A 19,268-nucleotide genomic window follows, 5' to 3' on the forward strand; every position below is an offset into this window, starting at 1 on the left:
CATGGCCATGGGGGAGAAGGCCCGCTCGAAGGGCGGCAGCAGGAAGTCCCCGTGGGAGGGAGGAGGGGAGCCCCGGGAGGGGCCCTGCTGGGCAGAGTCCCTGCCATCTGGCTGGCCCACCCCGAGCTGCCCCGTGTCTGGCCTGGTCCTGGCAGGGGTTGGGCAGCTTCCAGATTTGTTTTCATTTTCAATTCCCTTTATTGCTCAAACCACCTCAGGGCCACAGAAAACAAATCGTTATCCTCAGCCGACCTCAGATTCCTGGCCTCAATTGTTTGCCGTTTGCTAATTTTAGCTTCTGATCATTTCCACCCTCGTCCTCCCCCCAAAGGGAGACACACACCAAGAATAGCGCCAGGAAGGGGGGCGGCGGTGTCTGTGGCCAGAGTTCCCACAGCCATCTGGCCGGGAGTGGGGGCGGCCCGGGGCCTGCCTTGGGGACCCCCAGGCCCTCTCAGCGGGGACCCTACACCCTTGGGGCACGGACGTGAGGAAGAGAAGAAGGACTCTTCTGTTTCTCCTTTTAAACAGAAACCAGGCTGTTTCTGGGAATGCTCCCACTCCCCCATGGCCCTTCCTGGCTCTCGGACCCCTGGAGGCTGCAACTCCCCAGCCTCCCAGCCTCCAGGGCCAAGGAGACGTGGAGAGTCTGGGGTCCAACGTGGCGCTTGGCTCGGCCAGGCCCGCTCCCCAACCGGGGCCCAGGGCCGCAGCCCGGCCTGCAGGCCACCACCCTGGCCTCAAGAGGGCGGGCCCGGAGCCACTGACCAAAGCCCAGCTGGGGGCACAGCGAGTGGGCCTCGGGGACTGGGGGAAGGGTAAGGTCCAGCGAGCAGGGTGGCCTCCTGGCCAGGCCTGCTGGCCAAGAGAGCAGAGCTTGCGAACAGCACCCCGCAGCCCCGCCGCCCTCCGTTCTCTGCAGGGGACGCCGGACACCCCCTAACGTGTCAGAGCGCCCCCATTCGGAAACCAAAGTCTAACGTGTCTCAGGCTAGAGTAGCGCCGAGTAACGTGGAATAAAGACAGTCGAAGCCCAAAGCACGCTCCCCCCCCATCGGTGACCACGGAGTTGGGGAGCCCCGCCTGTCCCTATGCCCACCCACCGTCCGAGCCGCATCACGGGGAGCAGGCAGCTCCCAGGACACAGCCACCTGACTCCTGACCTCGGTACCTGATGTGCTCCTCTCTCCTTGGAACTGTGGGCGCGGTCTCAAATCGGGGCTGCCTGGCCCAGGTTCCGGTCCTGAATATGGCCTCGTTATTGCCCGCCCTGGATGACGGCCCACCTCTGTGTCCTTGGGCTCTCTGGGCTCCTTTACCTGGATCCTTCCATTTTCTTACTTTTGCTCTCTTGTCATCCGTTTATTTGTCTTTAGCTCTTTTTCTGTGAGACTTTCTCAGTGTTCTCTTTGCAACCCTGAGATTGAGATTTGAGTCTCTGCCGTAACCCCCTGCTGTGTCCTTGCTTTCAGACTCAGTTTCTGGGTCTCCTCTCTTTAAGGAGCATCCTGTTCTTGCTTCACAGACACCATATCTTACCTCTGAGCATGAGTGACAGCTCTGGAAGTTTCATCTCCGCCCCTCTGCATCCCCTGGGCTGCCTCTTTCTGCTGGCCTGTTTGGCGCTCTGGCCCGCCCGCCCACGTCAGAGGCTCTTCTCAGATGTCTGATGGTCGGTGACTCGGAGTGCTGCCCAGAAGCCGGGAGCTGCCTGGGGGTGTACCTGCCGCAGCGCTGGGAGGGAAAGTCCCTTCCCATGGCAGGTGCCACTGCTGCCTCTCGGGCTGTGTTGTCCAGCCCACCAGCCAGGGCCCTCCTTTTGTCTTTGTCTAGAGATGTTATCCAGGAATGACAGCCAGAGCCCCACCCAGCCAACAGTCTTCTCAGGGCAAACAAGAAGGCAGCTTTGTGGGGAGAGGAGAGGGCTGCCCCAGAGGGTGGTAATGGCATGACTCTGCTGGTCCTGCAACGTTGGAACTCACTCCGGGCTGGGAGGACTCACCTAGGCAGGGGGGACTGGCTCTGGGTGGGGAGGACATGCCCTGAGGAAGCATGAAAAGCAGAGTTGATATAGCCCCCCCTCTATCATGAAAATACACCTAGTGGTTCATCCAGAACTCATTGGCCAGAATCCGTTTTCAAGGCCCATCATAGCTGCAAGGGAGTCGGGCAGGAAGCATTTTAACCTGGTGCAATGCTGCTGCAAAAGCTAAAGTCATGTTGTCTGGAAAGAGAAGACTCTAAAATACAAAAAAAAAAAAGAAAAAGAAGACCCGGACAGTGGATGCTGGGCCAGTGGGCACTTAGCTGTTTCTGCCACAGTCACCAAGCAGCTCCTACACATTTGTCCTTGGAATGGGCAAGTGTTGAGCAGGGAAGTGTCTGGCTGGCAAAGGTGGCCACTGTGCGAGCCAGTGCTAACACATCTGAACCTCGGAAATCACTTACTTTCACCAGCATTTGCGTTTTTACCCAAGTGGCACTGCACTAGCCCTTTGCAGTAGCTGAGAGGTACTGACTTATTGCTCAGAAATAAGCCACATGGTCGCTGCTGTCATGATCACAAAATGTGAGTGCAGTGGGTTTTCCATAGTTCACTATTTGAACTATAGCTGTCAGCTCTCTTTAGGCTTCTCTTGGCTGGGACAGGTTCCCAGACTTTCCTGTTTCCCCTGACCTTGACACTTGTGAGAGATGGTAGCCAGGGATTGTGTAGAATGTCCCTCAATTTGTATTTGTCTTGTGTTTGTCTTGGGGTGAGACTGGGTTTATGGTTTTGGGGGGAAACTACCACAGAGGTGAAGTGCTCTTCTCATCACTTCATATCAGTAGGAGAACGGCACCCACGTGACTTACTGCTGATACTTATTTTGTTGCTCAAACGTTCCAGCCTTGGGCAGGGACTGGGTCAGTTTAGCTCCCGTGTCCCTTGGAGCTGCCCCCCACATGTTGGCTTCTGTGCACTTCCTCACTTTCTGGCCTCACGAGCTGCTTCAGGCTCGTCTTGTGTGTTTCCCGCTCTAGTCCTAGAATGAGCCATTCCTCCACAGATCCCTGTTTCCTTTTACTGGAAAGTGGTATTTAGAAACCAAGATCTGGGTGCTGTGGTGCTCCTTGCTCCCAGGGTGTTGCTGCTTCTAGCCCTTCCCGGTGGACAGAGCCAGGAAACATGGATGAGTCGTAGCCTTTATACCGTTACTCATTTATCCCTCTGTGTGCACTCGGGTCTAAGCATGGGTTCACACTGTCTCATGAGTTCATGACATCTCAGACACCAGGGCAGCCCCCCAGGAAGGGCTCACTGGCCTCCCCCTGGTTCAGCTATAACCACCCTCTCGAACAGCGAGACACAGGCTCCCACCACCCACCGTACGTTCACCTGTTTGTTCAGCCCCAGCATACGTGTGAAGCATTTCGGGGATGGTCTACCCTGGATTCTCTCATGAGAAGCTAGAGCTTTGTTCCAAGTGCAGTTCCTCCTGACGGCTCCTTGTCCCTGCCCAATCCCCCACCCCCAGAGGCCATGCCATGTGTTTGTAATAGGGCCAGAGTCTGCTGTCCCAGTCTGCCTTCCATCCTGGGATCCCCAGCCGCCTTTACAGACTAAACATTTGCAAATATTCAGGCGCATTCATGGTGAAGTACGGTTTATGGGTTTTGACAAATGCAGAGTCTTGTATCCACCATCCCAGCACCAGGCACAACAGTTCCATTGCCCTAAAAATGCCCCTGTGTGGTCAACCACTTCCCAATTCTTCAACCCCTAGAACCCCTGGTGTGTGTTCTGTCCTTAGTTTTTACCTTTGGTGTAAGGTCATCTGAATAATCATACAAGGTATAGATTTTGGGGTCTAGCTTTTTTGACTTAGCAAGACGCATTTAAGATGCATCCGTTTGTGTGTGTATGAATCAGTGGTTCCTTTCTTTTTATGGTTGAATTGTGCTCCACTGTGTGGATGCAGCTCGTGTTCATCCACTCACCTGCAGAAAATGCTGACTTCCAGTGTTGGCCGATTGTGAATAAAGGGTCTTTTCCCGTGGCGAATGCCTAGGGTGGGATTGCTGCCTTGTCTAGTGAGTCTGTGTTTACCCTCATGAGAAGCTGTCAAACCATCTTATAAAATGACTGTCCCACATTGCATTGTCGCCAGCAGCAAATGAGAGTTTCAGCTACTCCACCAGCATTCAGCACAGTCAGTGTTTTGGATTCTAGCCACTCTCACCTGTGTGTGGTGCCATTTCATGGTTTTACCTGCATTTCCTTGATGGTAGATGATATTGAGCGTTTTTCACATGGTGTTTGCCATCTGTACATCTTCTTCAGTTGAGTTTGGGTCTTTTGTTCAGTGCTACAATCAAATGTTCACTTATTGTTGAGATTTAAGAGTTCTTTATATATTTTCGATACGAGGTCCCTTTGCTTTTGATCAGCCTCACGTGAAGAACATTTTTATCAAGTAAATAAACCTGGATCTTTAGTTTTGGATTCCAAACTCACGTCCTTGCCTTTCTGGGGTGTTTGAGAAAATCTCTGATGAGATCGCCTGAAAGGCCTGAAATGTCCCTCCCAGGCTGTCAGCAGCTGCCAGGGCTAGTGTGCAAGCAGATCAGAGATTCCCGGGCAGGGGATGTCCCCCCAAGACTGCAGTCGGGGGGGCCGGGGCCTTGACCGAGTTGCTCCCCTCAGCTCGGGGAAGATGCTCGCAACTTCTCTCCGGAGGCAGTTAGTGAAGTGACGGTCAAACAGAGAGGAAAGAAGTGGAAACATCTGTGTCTGTTCTTTGGGTTCAGCTCACGAGTCGCTCAGGGCATTCAATCACCTGGAGAAAGTCCCTTGTGGGTAGTAGTCTGGGATCTGGAAGCTTTTGGGGTGGGAGCCAATATGCCTCTCCCTGCATGTCCCTTTAGGAGAAACATGGGGTTGTGAGCCAGTCGTGTGTGTGTGTGTGTGTGTGTGTGTGTGTGTGTGTGTGTGTGTGTGAGAGAGAGAGACACAGAGCCAGACTCCAGAGCCCTTTTCTGGAGTGGCTGCTGGCAGAAACCATTGGTATTTTATTATTGCCATTTGAAAGGGGACCTTGGAACGGAAATTTTCCAATGTGTTTTGTAACCCTTAGCAAGCACAGGGAAAACACCTTTCTGAAATTCCTGGCATGTGGTCCTTTTGACCTTTGCAGGCATGTGCGCCCGTGCGTGTAAATGAGCGCTGCTCCCTCAGCAGAGGCCAGGGGTGCTGGCTTCCATGGAAGCAGGCCCATTCAGCTGAGCTGGAGTTTAGTGAGACTGTTATTCTGTAACAGAAGTCTGTAATATCTGTATACGTATATAGATATGTATGGATGCGTATGTGTACGTCACTGGTGCATTGCATTCTTTCTGACTGCAAAAAGCAGTGCAATTGAAAACTATAGGAATTCAGAAAGGACGTGTGTGAGTCCCGTCTTCCCTAGATCACCCAAGATAACCGTGCGCCCTTCCTGCAGTTACAGCTCTGCAGCACGTGTGTCTCCCATGTGCACAGGACAGTGGGGCGCAGCCGCTCTGTGGTCCGTGTTCCTGGTTGGCCCGTGGGAATGGAACTGCCTGTGTAAGTGGACCCCAGCCTGTGGTTTGCGAGAACATCAGAGAGACAGCCGGCCGGCTCCATGCTCACCCGCCCCACCCAGCACGTGAAACCTGGTTCCGGTGACCTTGGGGGCGACTCCAAGGAGCACCATCTTGGGGTCCCGGGGGGAGGAGGAAGCTTTCACTGGCCCTCCCTAGGCATTAGTCCCCTGCGAACCTGTAGAGGAAGGGGTCGCTCCAACCCTGAGGTTTCTGGGGGCACTGCAGGGGTGGGGATTTCAGAATGGCTTCTGCTTTCCTTCCTGGCCCGTGTCCCCAGGGTCAGCTCCCCTGGACATCTGCTTCAGGCTGGGCCGGAGGAGGGCATAAGCACAGGTGGAGGGCCAGGTAGGATGTGAGGAGAAGGGCAGGCCCTAGCCAGGCCTGTGACAGGGGAGGGGCCGGCCTTTGTCCCCTGATCTGGAAGGCCCCCAAGAGTGCTGTTCTCCCCCGTCAAAGTGGGCAGTGCGGATCTCTTCAGGTGGGGAGAGGGCGGGGCGGTGGGTGGCCCCCCCTGCGCCGTGTGTGCAGCCCGGGATGCACGGAACAGCACCCAGGTTTGCTGCAGGGCAAGGCCTCCGGCCTACTGCTCCAGCATCTGCTCTCCACAAACAAAACTGGGTATAAACTGCTCCAAGTGGCTGAGGCTAGCCGGGCACTGGTGGGTCTGGTGACCTGGGCTGCTGAGGGTGGGGCCCGGGAGCTTTCCTGGGCTCCTTCCTGGGTGTCTGGGGTAGGTCTTCTGCATCTTCAACTGTTGTAGCAAAAGTAGGTCAGTGACTGAGGTTTTGTTTTTTGCATCAGCTCCCTCAAAAACCAAAGGCATTTTAGGACTATAGTATAATGGCTTATTTATTTTTATTCTGATTTATTTGCTTTATGAAGTCAACTCTGAAAAGCCCATTGTTTGGCTCTGTTTTGTTTGAGCCTCCTGACTCTTCCCTGAGGGAAACAGGGCCTGCTTCTTGCACCTGGAACAGGCCAGGTGTAGGTGCTGGGCCTGGAGGCGGGGTGCCGGGCTCTAGTTTTGAGGGTGCTGCCTCTGGGCGCCCAGTCCTTGCAGACAGGCCAGCCTCTCAGGAGAGAGCCGCCCGGCACTTCGCACACGTTGGGTGCAGGCAGGGACACCCCTGCCCAGGCTTGGGGGCTGCTGGCTCCTCCCTGGGGAGCCGAGGGGGGGAGTTCTGGGATGAGTGGGGAGGGTGGTCTCGGCGGCAGGTGCCGGCCTCTGGGCCCCATCTGGGTGATGGGCCAGTGGCCTCCAGGGTTCCTCTCCTGCTCTCACCTGGGACGTTGTGGCCGAGGTCAGCATGGGCAGCTGGCCACAGCCGATCCCGGTCCACGGTGGGAAAGGAGGAAAGCTGGACGCGGGCCAGCACGCCTTGTGTGAGCTGGGGGAGGTCACTCTGACTTTCGACCTCAGTTCCCGTCTCTGAGATGGTCCGTCCTGACCCCTGCCTGCGTCTTGGGGTGGGTGAGATCCCAAGTAGCGCACCTCGAGAGTACACGCCTGTGCGCCGTGGGGTCCCTGCCATCCAGGCCTACCCGGCAGGCACAGCGCGGAGGAACTGAGGGCTGGGGGAGGGGGCCCAGGAAGAGGAAGTGGGGCCAGAGTGGTTGCACAGGCTGTGTGGAGAAGCGGGTGAGAGCAGGGCGCTGCTGTGTCCGTGGTGAGTGGCACAGGAAGGGGGTCGCGTGGCCCACCGGACCAGGCCCTCTCCCAGGGGCCCCGGCTGACCTTGAAGAGTTGGCTCCTTTGGGGCGGGGGTGGCCAGGTTGGCCAGGGGCTTGGCCTGCGGTCTGGCTCCAGTGTGAGTCTCTTCGGACCTCTCCGTGTGGCCGCCGGTGACTATGCCACCCCCGATGTCCCAGTCCCACAAGGCCCCAGAGGCTCTTCCACGCTGTGCCCTCTCCCCCTGCCCCGCGCACACCCTGCCCTCATCCTGGCTTTTTATGGTCCGAGAGGAAACCCTTTCCCAGTAGCCTGAACAGGACCCCCAGTTCCTACCTCTTCACCGAGCTCTGGCAGAGGACACTGGTTCTCCTGCCTGGAATTTGGGGTCTGCGTCCTGACAGTGGGGTGAATTCGCCTGGGCTGCAAGGGGAGGAAGGGTGGCAGCCGGCGCCTGCCCCGTCCACCTGGGCTGGTTCCAAAGGGTCAGTCAGTCGTGGGAGGGTGAACAGAGCGACTTTTATGACAGGAGCCTGGGGGACCTCCAGCGCATGATCACAGCCCTGGGTCTGCTGCTGTTAGAATGCGTCACCGTGGTCTTTTAAGTCAGGCTAGGTCTGTCAAACTCTTTATAAGGGAATGCCTTCCAACCCCATTTGCAGTGGGACCAGGGGCTCTGGAGCCCTGGGGTCCTGCCCTGGGAACTCCTTCTAGAAAAGCAGATTGGACTTAATTGCCGTTCCTGAGTTTGTCATGCTCTCAGGCCCACCCCCCTGCCAGGTTCTAAGGGGAGCCCTTGGACCGGCATCAGTGGCGGTGGGATTTGGGATGTGCTGTGGAAACAGCCTGGCCAGGAATGCGAGCGTTGTTCATTTAACACCCGCTTTTCAATTTGTGTTATTTGTGGCTACTGTTTCCTAGTTTGCTACAGATTTGTTTTTACTTTTTTGAATAGGTAAATGCACTGTGTGTTTCAAAATCCGGGGGTTTAAGTCATCTCCCAAGGAAAGTTCTCCAAGTCCCCCTTGCCCTCTGTGCGCTCAGCTCTCTGCCCCCAACATCCGCGGCTCCAGGTTCTCAGGTGCCCGCCCAGAGCACCTCTGCAGACACAGGCAGACGCGCATGGGTGTGCACACAGTACTCAGCCTCCTGACCGCACGTTCTGCTCAGGACCTTGCTTTTCTCACTCAGCGCTGTCCCTCGGAGACCTTTCCGTCTCAGTTCAGAACGTGTTCCACTGCTTCTTCACAGGATTCTGCCTTACGGGTGTCTGTTCAATTTAGGTAACGGGCCCTGGAAGGGCATGAGTTGTTTTGAGGCTTTTGCTGCACCTCACCGCGTAGTCAGGCACACATCCCGTCCTGCAGGCGTGCAGGTGTGTCTGTAGGATAGCTCCCCCACGTTGTGAGTTCAGAGGATACGCACATCTGTCACTTGGATGGTTATTGCCAAGTCGGCCTCCGTAGAGATTGTGGCAGTTTGTACTTCCATAAGCAAAGTGTGGGAGTACCTGTTCCCACCGTCTCAGCGCCCTGATAGGTGAAGAGTCAGGTGTCTCTGGGGGTTCATTTATATTTGTCTACTGATGGGTGATGTTGAGCATCTTTTCAGATGTTCAGGAGTCATTGTACCTCCTGTTTATGAACTGTCAGCCACAGCCCTTGCCTATTTTTCTATCGAGTATTATGTTTTCCTTTTAATTTCTGTGAACTCTTCCTGTATTGGAGATTAGCCCTTTGTAACAAGAGCTGCAGATATATTTTTCTCAGTTTGTTATTTATTTTTTTGCCTTTCCTTGTGACTTTCTCTGTGGAGACATATTTTATACTTTGTTGTCGAATTTATCAATCTTTTCACTTATGGGTTTTAGACTTTGATTCATAGAAAGAGCTTCTATCTTAACATTTTAAAGGAATGTTCTCAGGTTTTCCCCTAGAACATCTGTGGTTTCACTTTTCCCATTTTAAATCTTTGACCCCTTCAGAACTTAGCCTGGTTTAAGGTGTGAAGCATGGACTGGTTGTTACCTAGTCGTCCTAAGACATTTTTGGACACTGCCCTTCTGCCTTGCCCTAGGTGTCACTGCTTTCTGCTACACAGTTCCTATGATCTTAGAATCTGGTCCAGGCATTTCCGCTGTGCTCCACTGCCGGTCAGCAGCTTGTGCAACGGCATGTTGTATCTGGTGGTCCAGTCCCCCCACCTCATTCTTCTTTTTCAGCATTTTTCTGGCTGTTTCTATGTGTTTATTTTTCTGAATGAATTTTAGGATCAAGTTATCCTATTCCAAAGCAAAGCAAGGCAAAGCAACAACCCAAAACGTCTGCTTTTAAAAATGCACCTGCATCCATTGTACAAACGTGGAGACACACGCATCTGCGGAGGGCGGATCTTCTTGTTTAACCCGTGCCCCCAGGCTGTGTGTAGCAGTCTCCAGCCAGCTGCCACCTCCTTTCATGTCCTGCCAGCCCTGGCATGTGCGAGAGTACACAGGGGCGTGTGATGAGCCACACGCGTGCACCACAGCAGCGGTGGAGGAGAGCACCCAGGGCAGGGGCAAGGCCAGGGCCAGGCTGTTTCAGCAGAGATGAGTACTGGCTGGTGTCTGGCTGGGGACGCTCCCAGGAGCCCCACCAGTGATAACAGCATATCTCCTCTGAGCACCTGTGTGTTCTCCCACTTAACCCTCACAGTTACTGTGAGATGCGGCCATGACAAATGAGTAGGAGTGCTGGAGTCCGGGAGTGCTGGAGTCGGGGAGGGGCAGGCGCTGACCCCTGCAGAGGCTGCTTCCATGCCGAAATCGCCTCTTCTGCCTGCTGAGTCCTAGGGTGAGGGGGACCCCACTGAGTGGCAACTCTCTTTCCTGGGCCTCACCTCCCTCACCTGTACAATGGTGGGTAAGAGCTTGCAGCCTGGACTTCCCAGGAGACGGGGCATCTGTGTGTCAGCCCATGTGGGTCTGTAAACCACCGGCAGAGTAGTCGAATGTCCTCCTAAAGAAAATAGGAAAGTCAGCCTCCCCCTCAGAGGACAGGCCTTTCCCCTGACCCCAACCAGCTTGGCTTTCCTTAGAGGCTGGTGGTTGATCGGCCCCAGTGGTCGGCCATCTGCCGAGATGCCTCAGAGTGGGAGGGAGAGCGGGCCTCCCAGGAGTGAAGAACGTGGCCGTTTTGAGGTTGGGAGCTGGAAGCAGCCCTATGCGCGCGACCACAGATTGGAGCTATCTATTGATGAATGACAGGCCTCTTGCTAGCAGCGAGTAGCTGGGGCCTGGGAGCCCGGGAGCAGCTGTTTCTCTGTGGAGGCCTCTCCCCGTGCCACCCTCTGACTCTCTGGACCAGCCCTGCCTCTCACCATCATCCCCCCAGACACACACCTGCACAGATGCCTTGTGCTCACTGAGTTCTGCTCTTGCAGGCCTGGGTACCCCTGCACCATCTGCTTTTCTGTCCCAGGGCCCCTGGTCAGAGATGCCTCTCCCCCCTTCTCCCTTCCACGGAGGGAAGCTCAGCCAGGCTTCCCCGAGCCCGGGCCAGTAGAGCCCGGCACTCACTGCCCAGAAGGGGCCCTGTTCTGCAGATGTTGCTCTGGTCCTGGCTCAGGGCACACACACACCCCAACTCCCCGCCCCTGACTGCCCACCAGAGGCTCACAGACAGAAAAGAGCCACGCCGGTCTTTTTTGTAGGTGCTGTTGGAGGCAGCACCTCCCTTCACCCTCTGGAGCCTGGCAGTTTGGCCGAGGCTGGATGGGGCGAGGGAGGTCATGGGGAACGCGCCCTTGACGGAGGGCGAGCAGGAGGCGGTCTGAGCCGGAGCATGCGCACTAGTGAGCCCAGCTGCACCTGCGGGGGGCGGGCCTGGGGCGGGGCCAAGGGGGGTGGCTCCGCGAGGAACCTCTTGTGGCTTCTCGGAGAGAACATACTGTTCCCGCCCAGGCTTGCGGCTTGGGCAAGAGTGTGGGACGCCCTGTTCCCTGATAAGATGAGGCAACTGCTCTCGGCGCCTCGCAGGGTGCCAGGGAACATTTATGTAACCCCCGCCCTGCCTGCCCCCGGCCCGCCCGCACGACCCGCTACCTGCCTGCGCCCGCCCCCAACTATCCACCTCCCGCCACTGCATACCCCCAGGCCCGGCGCCCCAGCTCCTCCCCACACTGCGACCCCAACGACCAGCACCAGCAGGTCCTCGACCTGCCCCCACCGTTACCCACACCCCTCAGTCCTGGCTCCTTGGGGCCTAGTACCCACCCTCCAGCCCCTGGGTCCCCAGCGCCCCCTACAGTGACCCTGGCCCTCCCTCCTCCCTGTGCATCCAGCCTCCTTCCTCCTTCCCTCACTAGGCCCTCTCGCCATCCTGTCCCAGTGCCCCCTACGCCCACACACCTGCCGCCCTCCTGGCTTCTGAAGCGGGGGGAGGCCGGGAAGAGCGACCTGTGCGCACCCCAGGCTTAGGCTCCAGGGAGGCTGCAGGAGGCCTGGGCCCCCTTCAGGGGTCTGGGGTCTGGGTCCCTTGTGCGCTGGGCCTAGCGCCCTCCGGTGGCAGCCCCGCGGTACCGCTGCTGTTTCCCGGTCGCATCCCAGGAGGAGGCAGGTGCGGAACTTGAGCCTGGCCAGGAAGAGGCTCGGCGTTGTTTGGTGCACGGGTGCACGTGGCCCCTGCCCCGCTCTGGGTGCAACCGCCCTCCCCAAGCTTAGCTCAGCCACGTGCCACCTGGGGTGAGTCCCTGAGCGGCAGTGGCGGTTTTCAAAGTGAGGCCCAGAGACACCTGCAGGGACTCCAGACCCTCCAGTTGAGGTCAGAACTATTTTCTCAACAATAGCATTATTTGTCCTTTATTTTCTCAAAAGAATACAGTGGAATGTTCCAGAGGCTTCATGATGTGTGATGACATCATCCTTCTGACAGCTACTGGAATATGTGCTTGAGTTTAAATGTTTTTGTTTTAACTTCTATGATAAATGTCAATGGACATAACCCAGGTGAACAAAAGCTCCCCGGGTTCCTTACTAAAAGGGTGAGCAGTGCTGTTGTGGAGGTCTCTGGTCTCTGTCCCCCTGTACAGGCTGCCTTTGCCCCATCCGTTCACAGTTCTCCCGCTGCCCCGGTCAGCCTCCCCGGTGCCGCTTGAATGTCACCACTCAGAGGCCAGCCAAGCGAAACCCGGTGGTGCTTCTCGCCAGCCTGCATCATAACTTCTGAATGGTTTATCCGTCTGTCTGTGGACCAGCTTATTGGCCACCTGGAACGGGCTGACAGAAGAATAGAGGACGGACCAGGGAGAGCCCTGTCTGTCGACATCACACCCACGTTCCCAGGGCTGGGCACTGCTTTTGTGCTCCATAAAAGTGTCGTGCTGCTGATGCCCCAGTAGGCCAAGGGCTGCGTGCTGGCCGAGTAGTGATGCTGGGCTTTCCCCACCTTCTGCCACCGGGCTGCCGGGCACCAACATCCCATCCTGTGGGATGCTGCCTTTCGCTGCCGCCCTGGGGTCATGCATCCCGTCTCTAATTATATACATCTAAAGCGCCTCCCAGGGTTGCAGCAGAAGGACCCTGAAAAGGACAAGCCTCCAAGTGAGGACACAGGGTTTATTAGGAAGCAAGGCTGAGTGTGGCTTTGGGTTGGTTCTGTGCCCAGCACCCCCACCCCCTGCCCCTCCCGGCAGGCCCAAATCTGAGGAGACCTAGTTGACAAGAATAATAGATAAGAGCAAAAATAACATCTCAAGAGTAAGCACTGGGCCTGTACCAGGCACAGTGCCACGGGCTGGTTGTGTGCAACCCTGTAGAATCCCCACGTGGACCCCACTGTGAGGATGGGGCACTGTGTTCATTTCCTGTGGCTTTTGTAACCAATTAACCACAAACTGGGTGGCTTAGAACAACAGAAGTATGCTCTCTCACTGTTTTGGAGCGCTGAAGTGTGAAGTCAAAGTGTTGGCAGCGTTAGTCCCCCCTCCCAGTGTCTGGTGGCTGCCCCAGACTCCGAGTCCCCTGGCTTACCGGTACATCACTCCCTGGAGTCCTTCCCCCTTTTCTTCTAATGTTTGTGATCTCATCTCATGATCCCTACCTTAATTGTATCTGCAAAGACCTTTTTCCCAAATAAGGTCACATTGACAGGTTCCAGGGGTCAGGACTTGAACGTATCTTTGGTGGGGCCGCTATTTACCACCCCCGCAGGCAGTGAGGCCTTTGTCTGAGGCCACGCATCAGTACCCCATGGAGAGAGGAGCTGAGCCTCATCTGTTGGACCTGGTGCACCAGAGTCTTGAGTGCAGCGGCGGTCACGTGAAAGGACGCCACTGTATTTCGTGCTGGACCTTTCCAAACACTTAAATGATAACTGCACTGTTAACCTCCTAGGGTGGGGATTAGTGTGCGGTATTTCTCAAACAAGACATAAATGCATACGATTTTTTTAAAAAGACACATAACACAAAAGAGTTTGCAGCAGCAAAAAAATCCTCTTCCCAGTCCAGCCTTATTCTCTAGAGGTCAATACTGCTCTGATTTTAGTTGTCTTGGTGGTTACTGCCATAAATAAAACTATGATTTTATTACTGTTTCTCATTTTATCAACTTCAGAGGCCATCTGTTACCTCCCTACCCTGAAATTTAAGGAATTACCTCATTCCTACCCCTCCCCCACCTCCTCCCGAATTGATGTTTTTAATTCTTTTGTTGATTATCCTTATAGCTTTTAACCTCATTTAGAGATTTCCTTTGACTGCACATGGGTGTATTCCTACCTTTCCCTTAAACCCACATTCTCTCCTGGGGCCACGAATCAGTGGTATGGGCTTTGTCTATAAGATCGATTCTAAACACTGACAGGTAGTGCTGGGGTCACATGATCACGACTGTGTGAATATTGCTTCCGTATGCCAGGGCCTCTGTTTGGAACCGCACTCGCTTCTGCCACCTCATGGGGTGGTTGTGAAGGATAAATAATACACAAAAAGCCCCTAAAACAGTGTTCGGCTCGGAGCTCTTCCTTCATTGCTCAAAATCATGTGGCATTTTAGTGTGCTTCTAATTTAGACAATTTTCTTACATGTCTTCTATTTTTCCTGGAGTTACTAATTGCCTCTCTTTTTTTGCCTTTAACCAAAGAATAGCATGTGCCTTGGCCCTGTCCTGAAATGTATTCAGCCTCTTGATCATGCTCTATGGTACATGGAACTCCCTTTCTTCTTGTAACCCTCCCTCTGTGATTCCTGGCCCACGGCTCCAGTGGCCCACCAAGTCTCCCTCACTCTTGTCCTGGGATGACCCTTCATCGTCCGCTTACTTCCCTGGCTTCTCAGTTTTTTCTTATTTTTGCTAGAGTGTGCCAGGTAAACTTGGGAGGCTGTGTTTCTCTGTCATCTAGCAGCTAGCGTAACTTAACGAGAAGTCTGGTGTGTGTCCCAGCCTTGCTCCCTCCCGGATGACCTGCTTCTCCCCTTTCTCTCCAGTAAGTTTTGGGATCTCTTGTTACCTAGTGTTCTGACGCTGCAGATATTCTCACAGCAGGAGCCTTTCCTCACTCCTCGGCCCACCTCTGTGCTAATAACCCTTTCCATGTTAGTTTCCTGTCTCCTTTTTTTACTCTGACAGATACTGTTCTATTGTTTCTTTGGTAATTTCCTCTTCTCCATGTTTTTGTTCTTTTCCTCAGTGTCTTCTGTTAGTTAGATGTCTTACCCACGGATTGATTCCGTGAGGCTGAACTTCTTACTGTTAGTAACAGATGGGAAGTGATGGTTTGCTCTCTTGCTTGATTGTGAAACCACCCCGCCCCCCCCTGCCCCCCCCCACCATAACAGAAAATCAATAAGGAGAGCAAACAGAGCCACACACAGCTCTCAGCTTCAGCATTGCTAGGAGACAGAGAACACTGCAGCATTCACATTTTCTAGAGCTGTTTTTTTTGTTCTCTTTTTCTGGGATATTTCCTTGAGTACGTTTCCAGCTTTTCTATGGAATTTTTGTTTGGGCAGCAATACTCCCAACTTCTAAACTATTTTTTGTTCTCTGAACTTCCTTTTTATCCTGTTTGCTTTATGCATAAAATTTTATCTGAAATTTCTTTGAGAATGCTAATTAGAATTTTTAGCTTAATATTCTCTTCTGTTTCCCGGCTTTACTCTTTTTTCCTCTGGAGTCAGTGGTTTTGTTGCTCTTGGCCTTTCCCTTTCATGCCACTGGTTTTCCTTGGATGTCTGGCCATCTTTGGGTGTCTGTTTATATTTAAGGTTGATGGGCTCATTTGGAGTGGGCGGTGTAGATTTCCTCTGCTGAGCACTGGTGGACCAGCTTCAAGGGCTGGCTCTCAGCTTCAGGGCCAGAGTCCGGGAGGGAGGGGGAGAAACGGGGCAGGAAAGGGTACTCTGTGGCCACCCCCAGTGCCAGAGGGCTGCATTCTGAGGTGCTAGAACCCCCTGCTGGTTCTCCCTGTGCAATTGATGTCTTGTGTGTGTGTGTGCGAGTGGTTCAGAGTTTGCCTGGGTAAAGGCTGGCCTGCCCCTTGCCCTGAGCAGGGGATGGGAGGGAGGGACGAGGTCCCGACTGTAGCCAGCCTTCCTTACCTCCCTCTGCTAGGTGTCACCCCACAGCCTCCTCCTGTGCTGCCTGTTGGTCATGTTGGAAGATCTCTGAGAGGAGGAGCTGCAGACTCTAGTTGGAGCCTGTTGCTGCGGTAACAGACATCTCAGTCACAGACTCTCAGGCCCTGGAAATAGTCCATCCTGACCCATTCATGTTACAGATGAGGAGACTGTGGACCGTCTGAATGGTGGCTGGGTGCTGGCGTCAGCACATTGTCTGCAGGCCCTGCAGGGCTTGGGGGCTCTGGAGTAGGGCTCCTGGTGGGGCCAGGGTGGTGTGGCCAAACTTGCAGGCCTGCGAGCTCTCCCTGACCCCTCCACCCTCTCCTCCTAGTTTCCCTCCTTAGAGCCCAGGGACCGGCCTGTGCTCCCCGCCACCGCCTAGGGACAGCTGACCCTGCAGAGAGTGCTGCGTGGCACGCCGTGCCGGGTACTTGGGCGGGGGGTGGGGGGGTGGGGTGGGCCGCAGCACCTGGCACGCTGCCATTTCCTCCCGGGAGATGTCTGCTTACATCCACCCTGTGGACAGGAGGGCGCTGGCACCCACACCTGTACCCTGAAGGATTTGTCGCCAGGCCGTGGGAGACGGGGCACCGAGGGAGGTGCGCAGGGAGGGAGGGGCAGGCTTGGGGTGTGGGCTGTGACTGACCCTCCCTCTGCCGTGTCGCCCACAGGGGAGCGCCCCTTCGCCTGCAGCTGGCAGGACTGCAACAAGAAGTTCGCGCGCTCTGACGAGCTGGCGCGGCACTACCGCACGCACACGGGCGAGAAGAAGTTCAGCTGCCCCATCTGCGACAAGCGCTTCATGCGCAGCGACCACCTGACCAAGCACGCGCGCCGCCACGCCAACTTCCACCCAGGGATGCTGCAGCGGCGCGGCGGGGGCTCGCGGACCGGCTCACTCAGCGACTACAGCCGCTCGGACGCCAGCAGCCCCACCATCAGCCCGGCCAGCTCGCCCTGAGCGCCGGCGGCGGGGCGGGGCCCGCGGCAAGCCACGCCCTTCCTTGCCACGCCCACCCTAGGCCCCGCCCAGCCCCGCGGCCCCTCCTCCTTACCATAGCCATGAGCAGATGCTCTCACTTCCTCCCGTGATTCCGTGTCGTTTCCTTTTGTAATCAGAAGAGAGAGACCTTTATGAAGTCAATGACAACAAAAAAAAAGATTTTCTTCACCTCAGGTGTCAAATTTGTAAAAAAACAACGAAAAAATTCCAAAAAACACCATCCACGATTGCACAAGAGACATACCCACGAAGGTGATTCAGCGGTGTTGAACCCCCCTTTCTCAGGGATGGACATGTTCCACGAGGTCAGTGAGGACACCCCCTTCCTGCCGCCTTACTCTGTATATAGATTTGCACTCTGGAATTTCCTTTTAGGTTTGGGCACACATTGGGGGCAAGGCAGTGCAGGTGAAGCTCAGCGCAGGCGGCGGATAGGCCGGTCGGTTAGTTTGGAGCCGTGGTCACCGACCTTGTGCTTTCAGGGCAGACCCCTAAGCAGGGCCCGCGGCTCCCTCTTCCTGCCCCCTGCCCAGCTTCAGCCTCGCCCCAGCTGGCAGTGGGCTCAAGAATGCAGACGGCTCAGAGGGACGCCTTAAGCCGTGATGGGTAAGGGGAGCACTCCCCAGGGAGACTGTAGGGGTCCTCGCCTCCGGGACCCTGCCCAGGTCCCCGTCGGAGCGCCGGAAGCAGAGATGCAAACCCGTGTTGGGCAGCCGGCCGCACCATCTGATGTCCACATGGCCAGGGCCCCCGCCCGCTGCTGTATCCCCACAGGAGGCCCCAGGACCTTCCACTATTACACCACGTTCTCTGACTGGCCTCCTACAAGGGTGTCCGAAGGTGTCATTGGTGCGTCCAGTTCCCACGTTCTCCCCGACCGGCCCTGCTCTTGGGATGCCTTTGTTTGACACGATGGGTAAAGCGGGGCCACCCGGCCAGACGCTCTGTGTGTGTGGCTTGCTGTGGCCGCGCTCGGGACTTCACAGAGACTGTTCCGAAGCAAGAGACCGGAACATTGTGACTTGGAACGTTGGGGGGTGGCGAGGCGGATGTCATGGGAGATGCAGTCGGAGAACGTGCATTCTCTTTCCTCCCTGGGGAGCACCGGACGGAAGTTGTGGGAAACGCTTTTTTCAGACCCACCGTGTCCCCAGCTCAGAATTAGCGAACCCTCAGCTTCTCCATGAGCCCTGTGTCCCCTGGACTCCTCCCTTCCCCTCCTACCTGGGAGGCCCCGGCCTGTGGGGCACTAGGGTGCAGGGCCCCCACCGCCAGCCTTCCCGTGCTGACGGGGGCGGGCAGAAGCCGGGGACGTCTCTCCCGGAGCTCTGACCTGGGCAGGTGGGTCAGGCCGGGCTCCAGCGCACTCCTCAGTGGAGAGCTGAAGCCACCACCTGCCCAGCACCTCCCTTCCCTTCCTCCAGGGAGTCGGGGCCTGTAAATACAAGTCCCCAGGACAGTGTGTGTGAGCGTGTGTGTGTGTGTGTGTGTGTGTTGGGGCAGGGTGTGTGGGTTTGGGAAGGACTTGGGGTATCTTGCAGAGACCTCTGTTCGTTTCGATGAGGAGGGATGATCCTTGGGACCTCAGAGGGCCGTAGAGGGGCTTCCCTGAGCCCAGAGTGCCTTGGTTGTGGTCATTCTGCTTCCACCCCGAGCCAGTCACGGCGAGGGATGCAGCACAGAGGAACCCCGGAGACCCAGGCCCAGCTGGTGCTCGTAGCCCCTGGGCGGCTCCAGAGCAGATGGGCACCCTCTGTCCCTAGAAGCCAGGGGCAGGCAGGCTGCTGTCTGCAGCGCTCTGGTTGCCATCTCTAACTCTGCTGTGTGTCAGCTGGGATCAGCCAGTGGTGTGGTGGTAGCTCCCGAGCTGGGCGGGAGCGTTGCTCTTGCTGTGGGTGGGAGCCAGGCGGGAATGGCGTGGGGTGAGGGGGTGGCCCCACCCTGGCTCTCGTTGGGTTGTGTGACAGCCCTGCTCGCATTTGGTCCAGGAGAGAGAACGGGACGTGCTGGCCACCTGGACGGAGCCGCGCCCTGAGCACCTGGGGTGAGAGCTCTTCACGCCCGGTTCCAAAGTGAGGCCCGGAAGGGCCCTCGGAGGTCCCTCCCAAAGTTGTTTCTGGGTGGGGCAGAGAACGCCACACTCCGAATACACTTCATGTCTCAGGAACTCACATTCCAGGTTCAGGAATTTTATTCCAAAGTCCTTTGGTGTGCTCGCCCCGCACGGGTCCCTGAAGGCAGGGAGAAGCCACGTGCCCCGAGGGGCCGCGCTTCCTGTGACCTGCCCGCAGCATCGCGGAGCAACAAGGGTTTCTGACCCCCCTGCTCTCTGCGTATAGGAAGGGGGCAAAAGGACTCTAAACCCAGTCATCTTTGAATAAAAGAAGAGTG

The 19,268-nt window shown here is 56.0% G+C and overlaps 1 protein-coding gene across 2 annotated transcripts in view; it reads left to right on the forward strand.

Moving 5' to 3' along the window:
* The window catches only part of KLF13 (KLF transcription factor 13), a 33,434-nt gene extending 14,172 nt beyond the window's left edge, over positions 1 to 19,262 (forward strand). For both annotated transcript variants that reach the window (XM_024742801.1, XM_024742799.1), the window contains one exon: positions 16,546 to 19,262. In XM_024742801.1, the coding sequence (XP_024598569.1) occupies positions 16,546 to 16,835 (290 nt within the window). In that variant the 3' untranslated portion in view covers positions 16,836 to 19,262. The remainder of the gene's footprint in view (positions 1 to 16,545) is intronic.
* The last annotated feature ends 6 nt before the right edge of the window (positions 19,263 to 19,268 follow it).

The sequence above is a fragment of the Neophocaena asiaeorientalis genome, unplaced genomic scaffold (genome assembly GCF_003031525.2).
Source record: "Neophocaena asiaeorientalis asiaeorientalis breed wild unplaced genomic scaffold, Neophocaena_asiaeorientalis_V1.1 scaffold155, whole genome shotgun sequence".
NCBI lineage: Eukaryota > Metazoa > Chordata > Mammalia > Artiodactyla > Phocoenidae > Neophocaena > Neophocaena asiaeorientalis.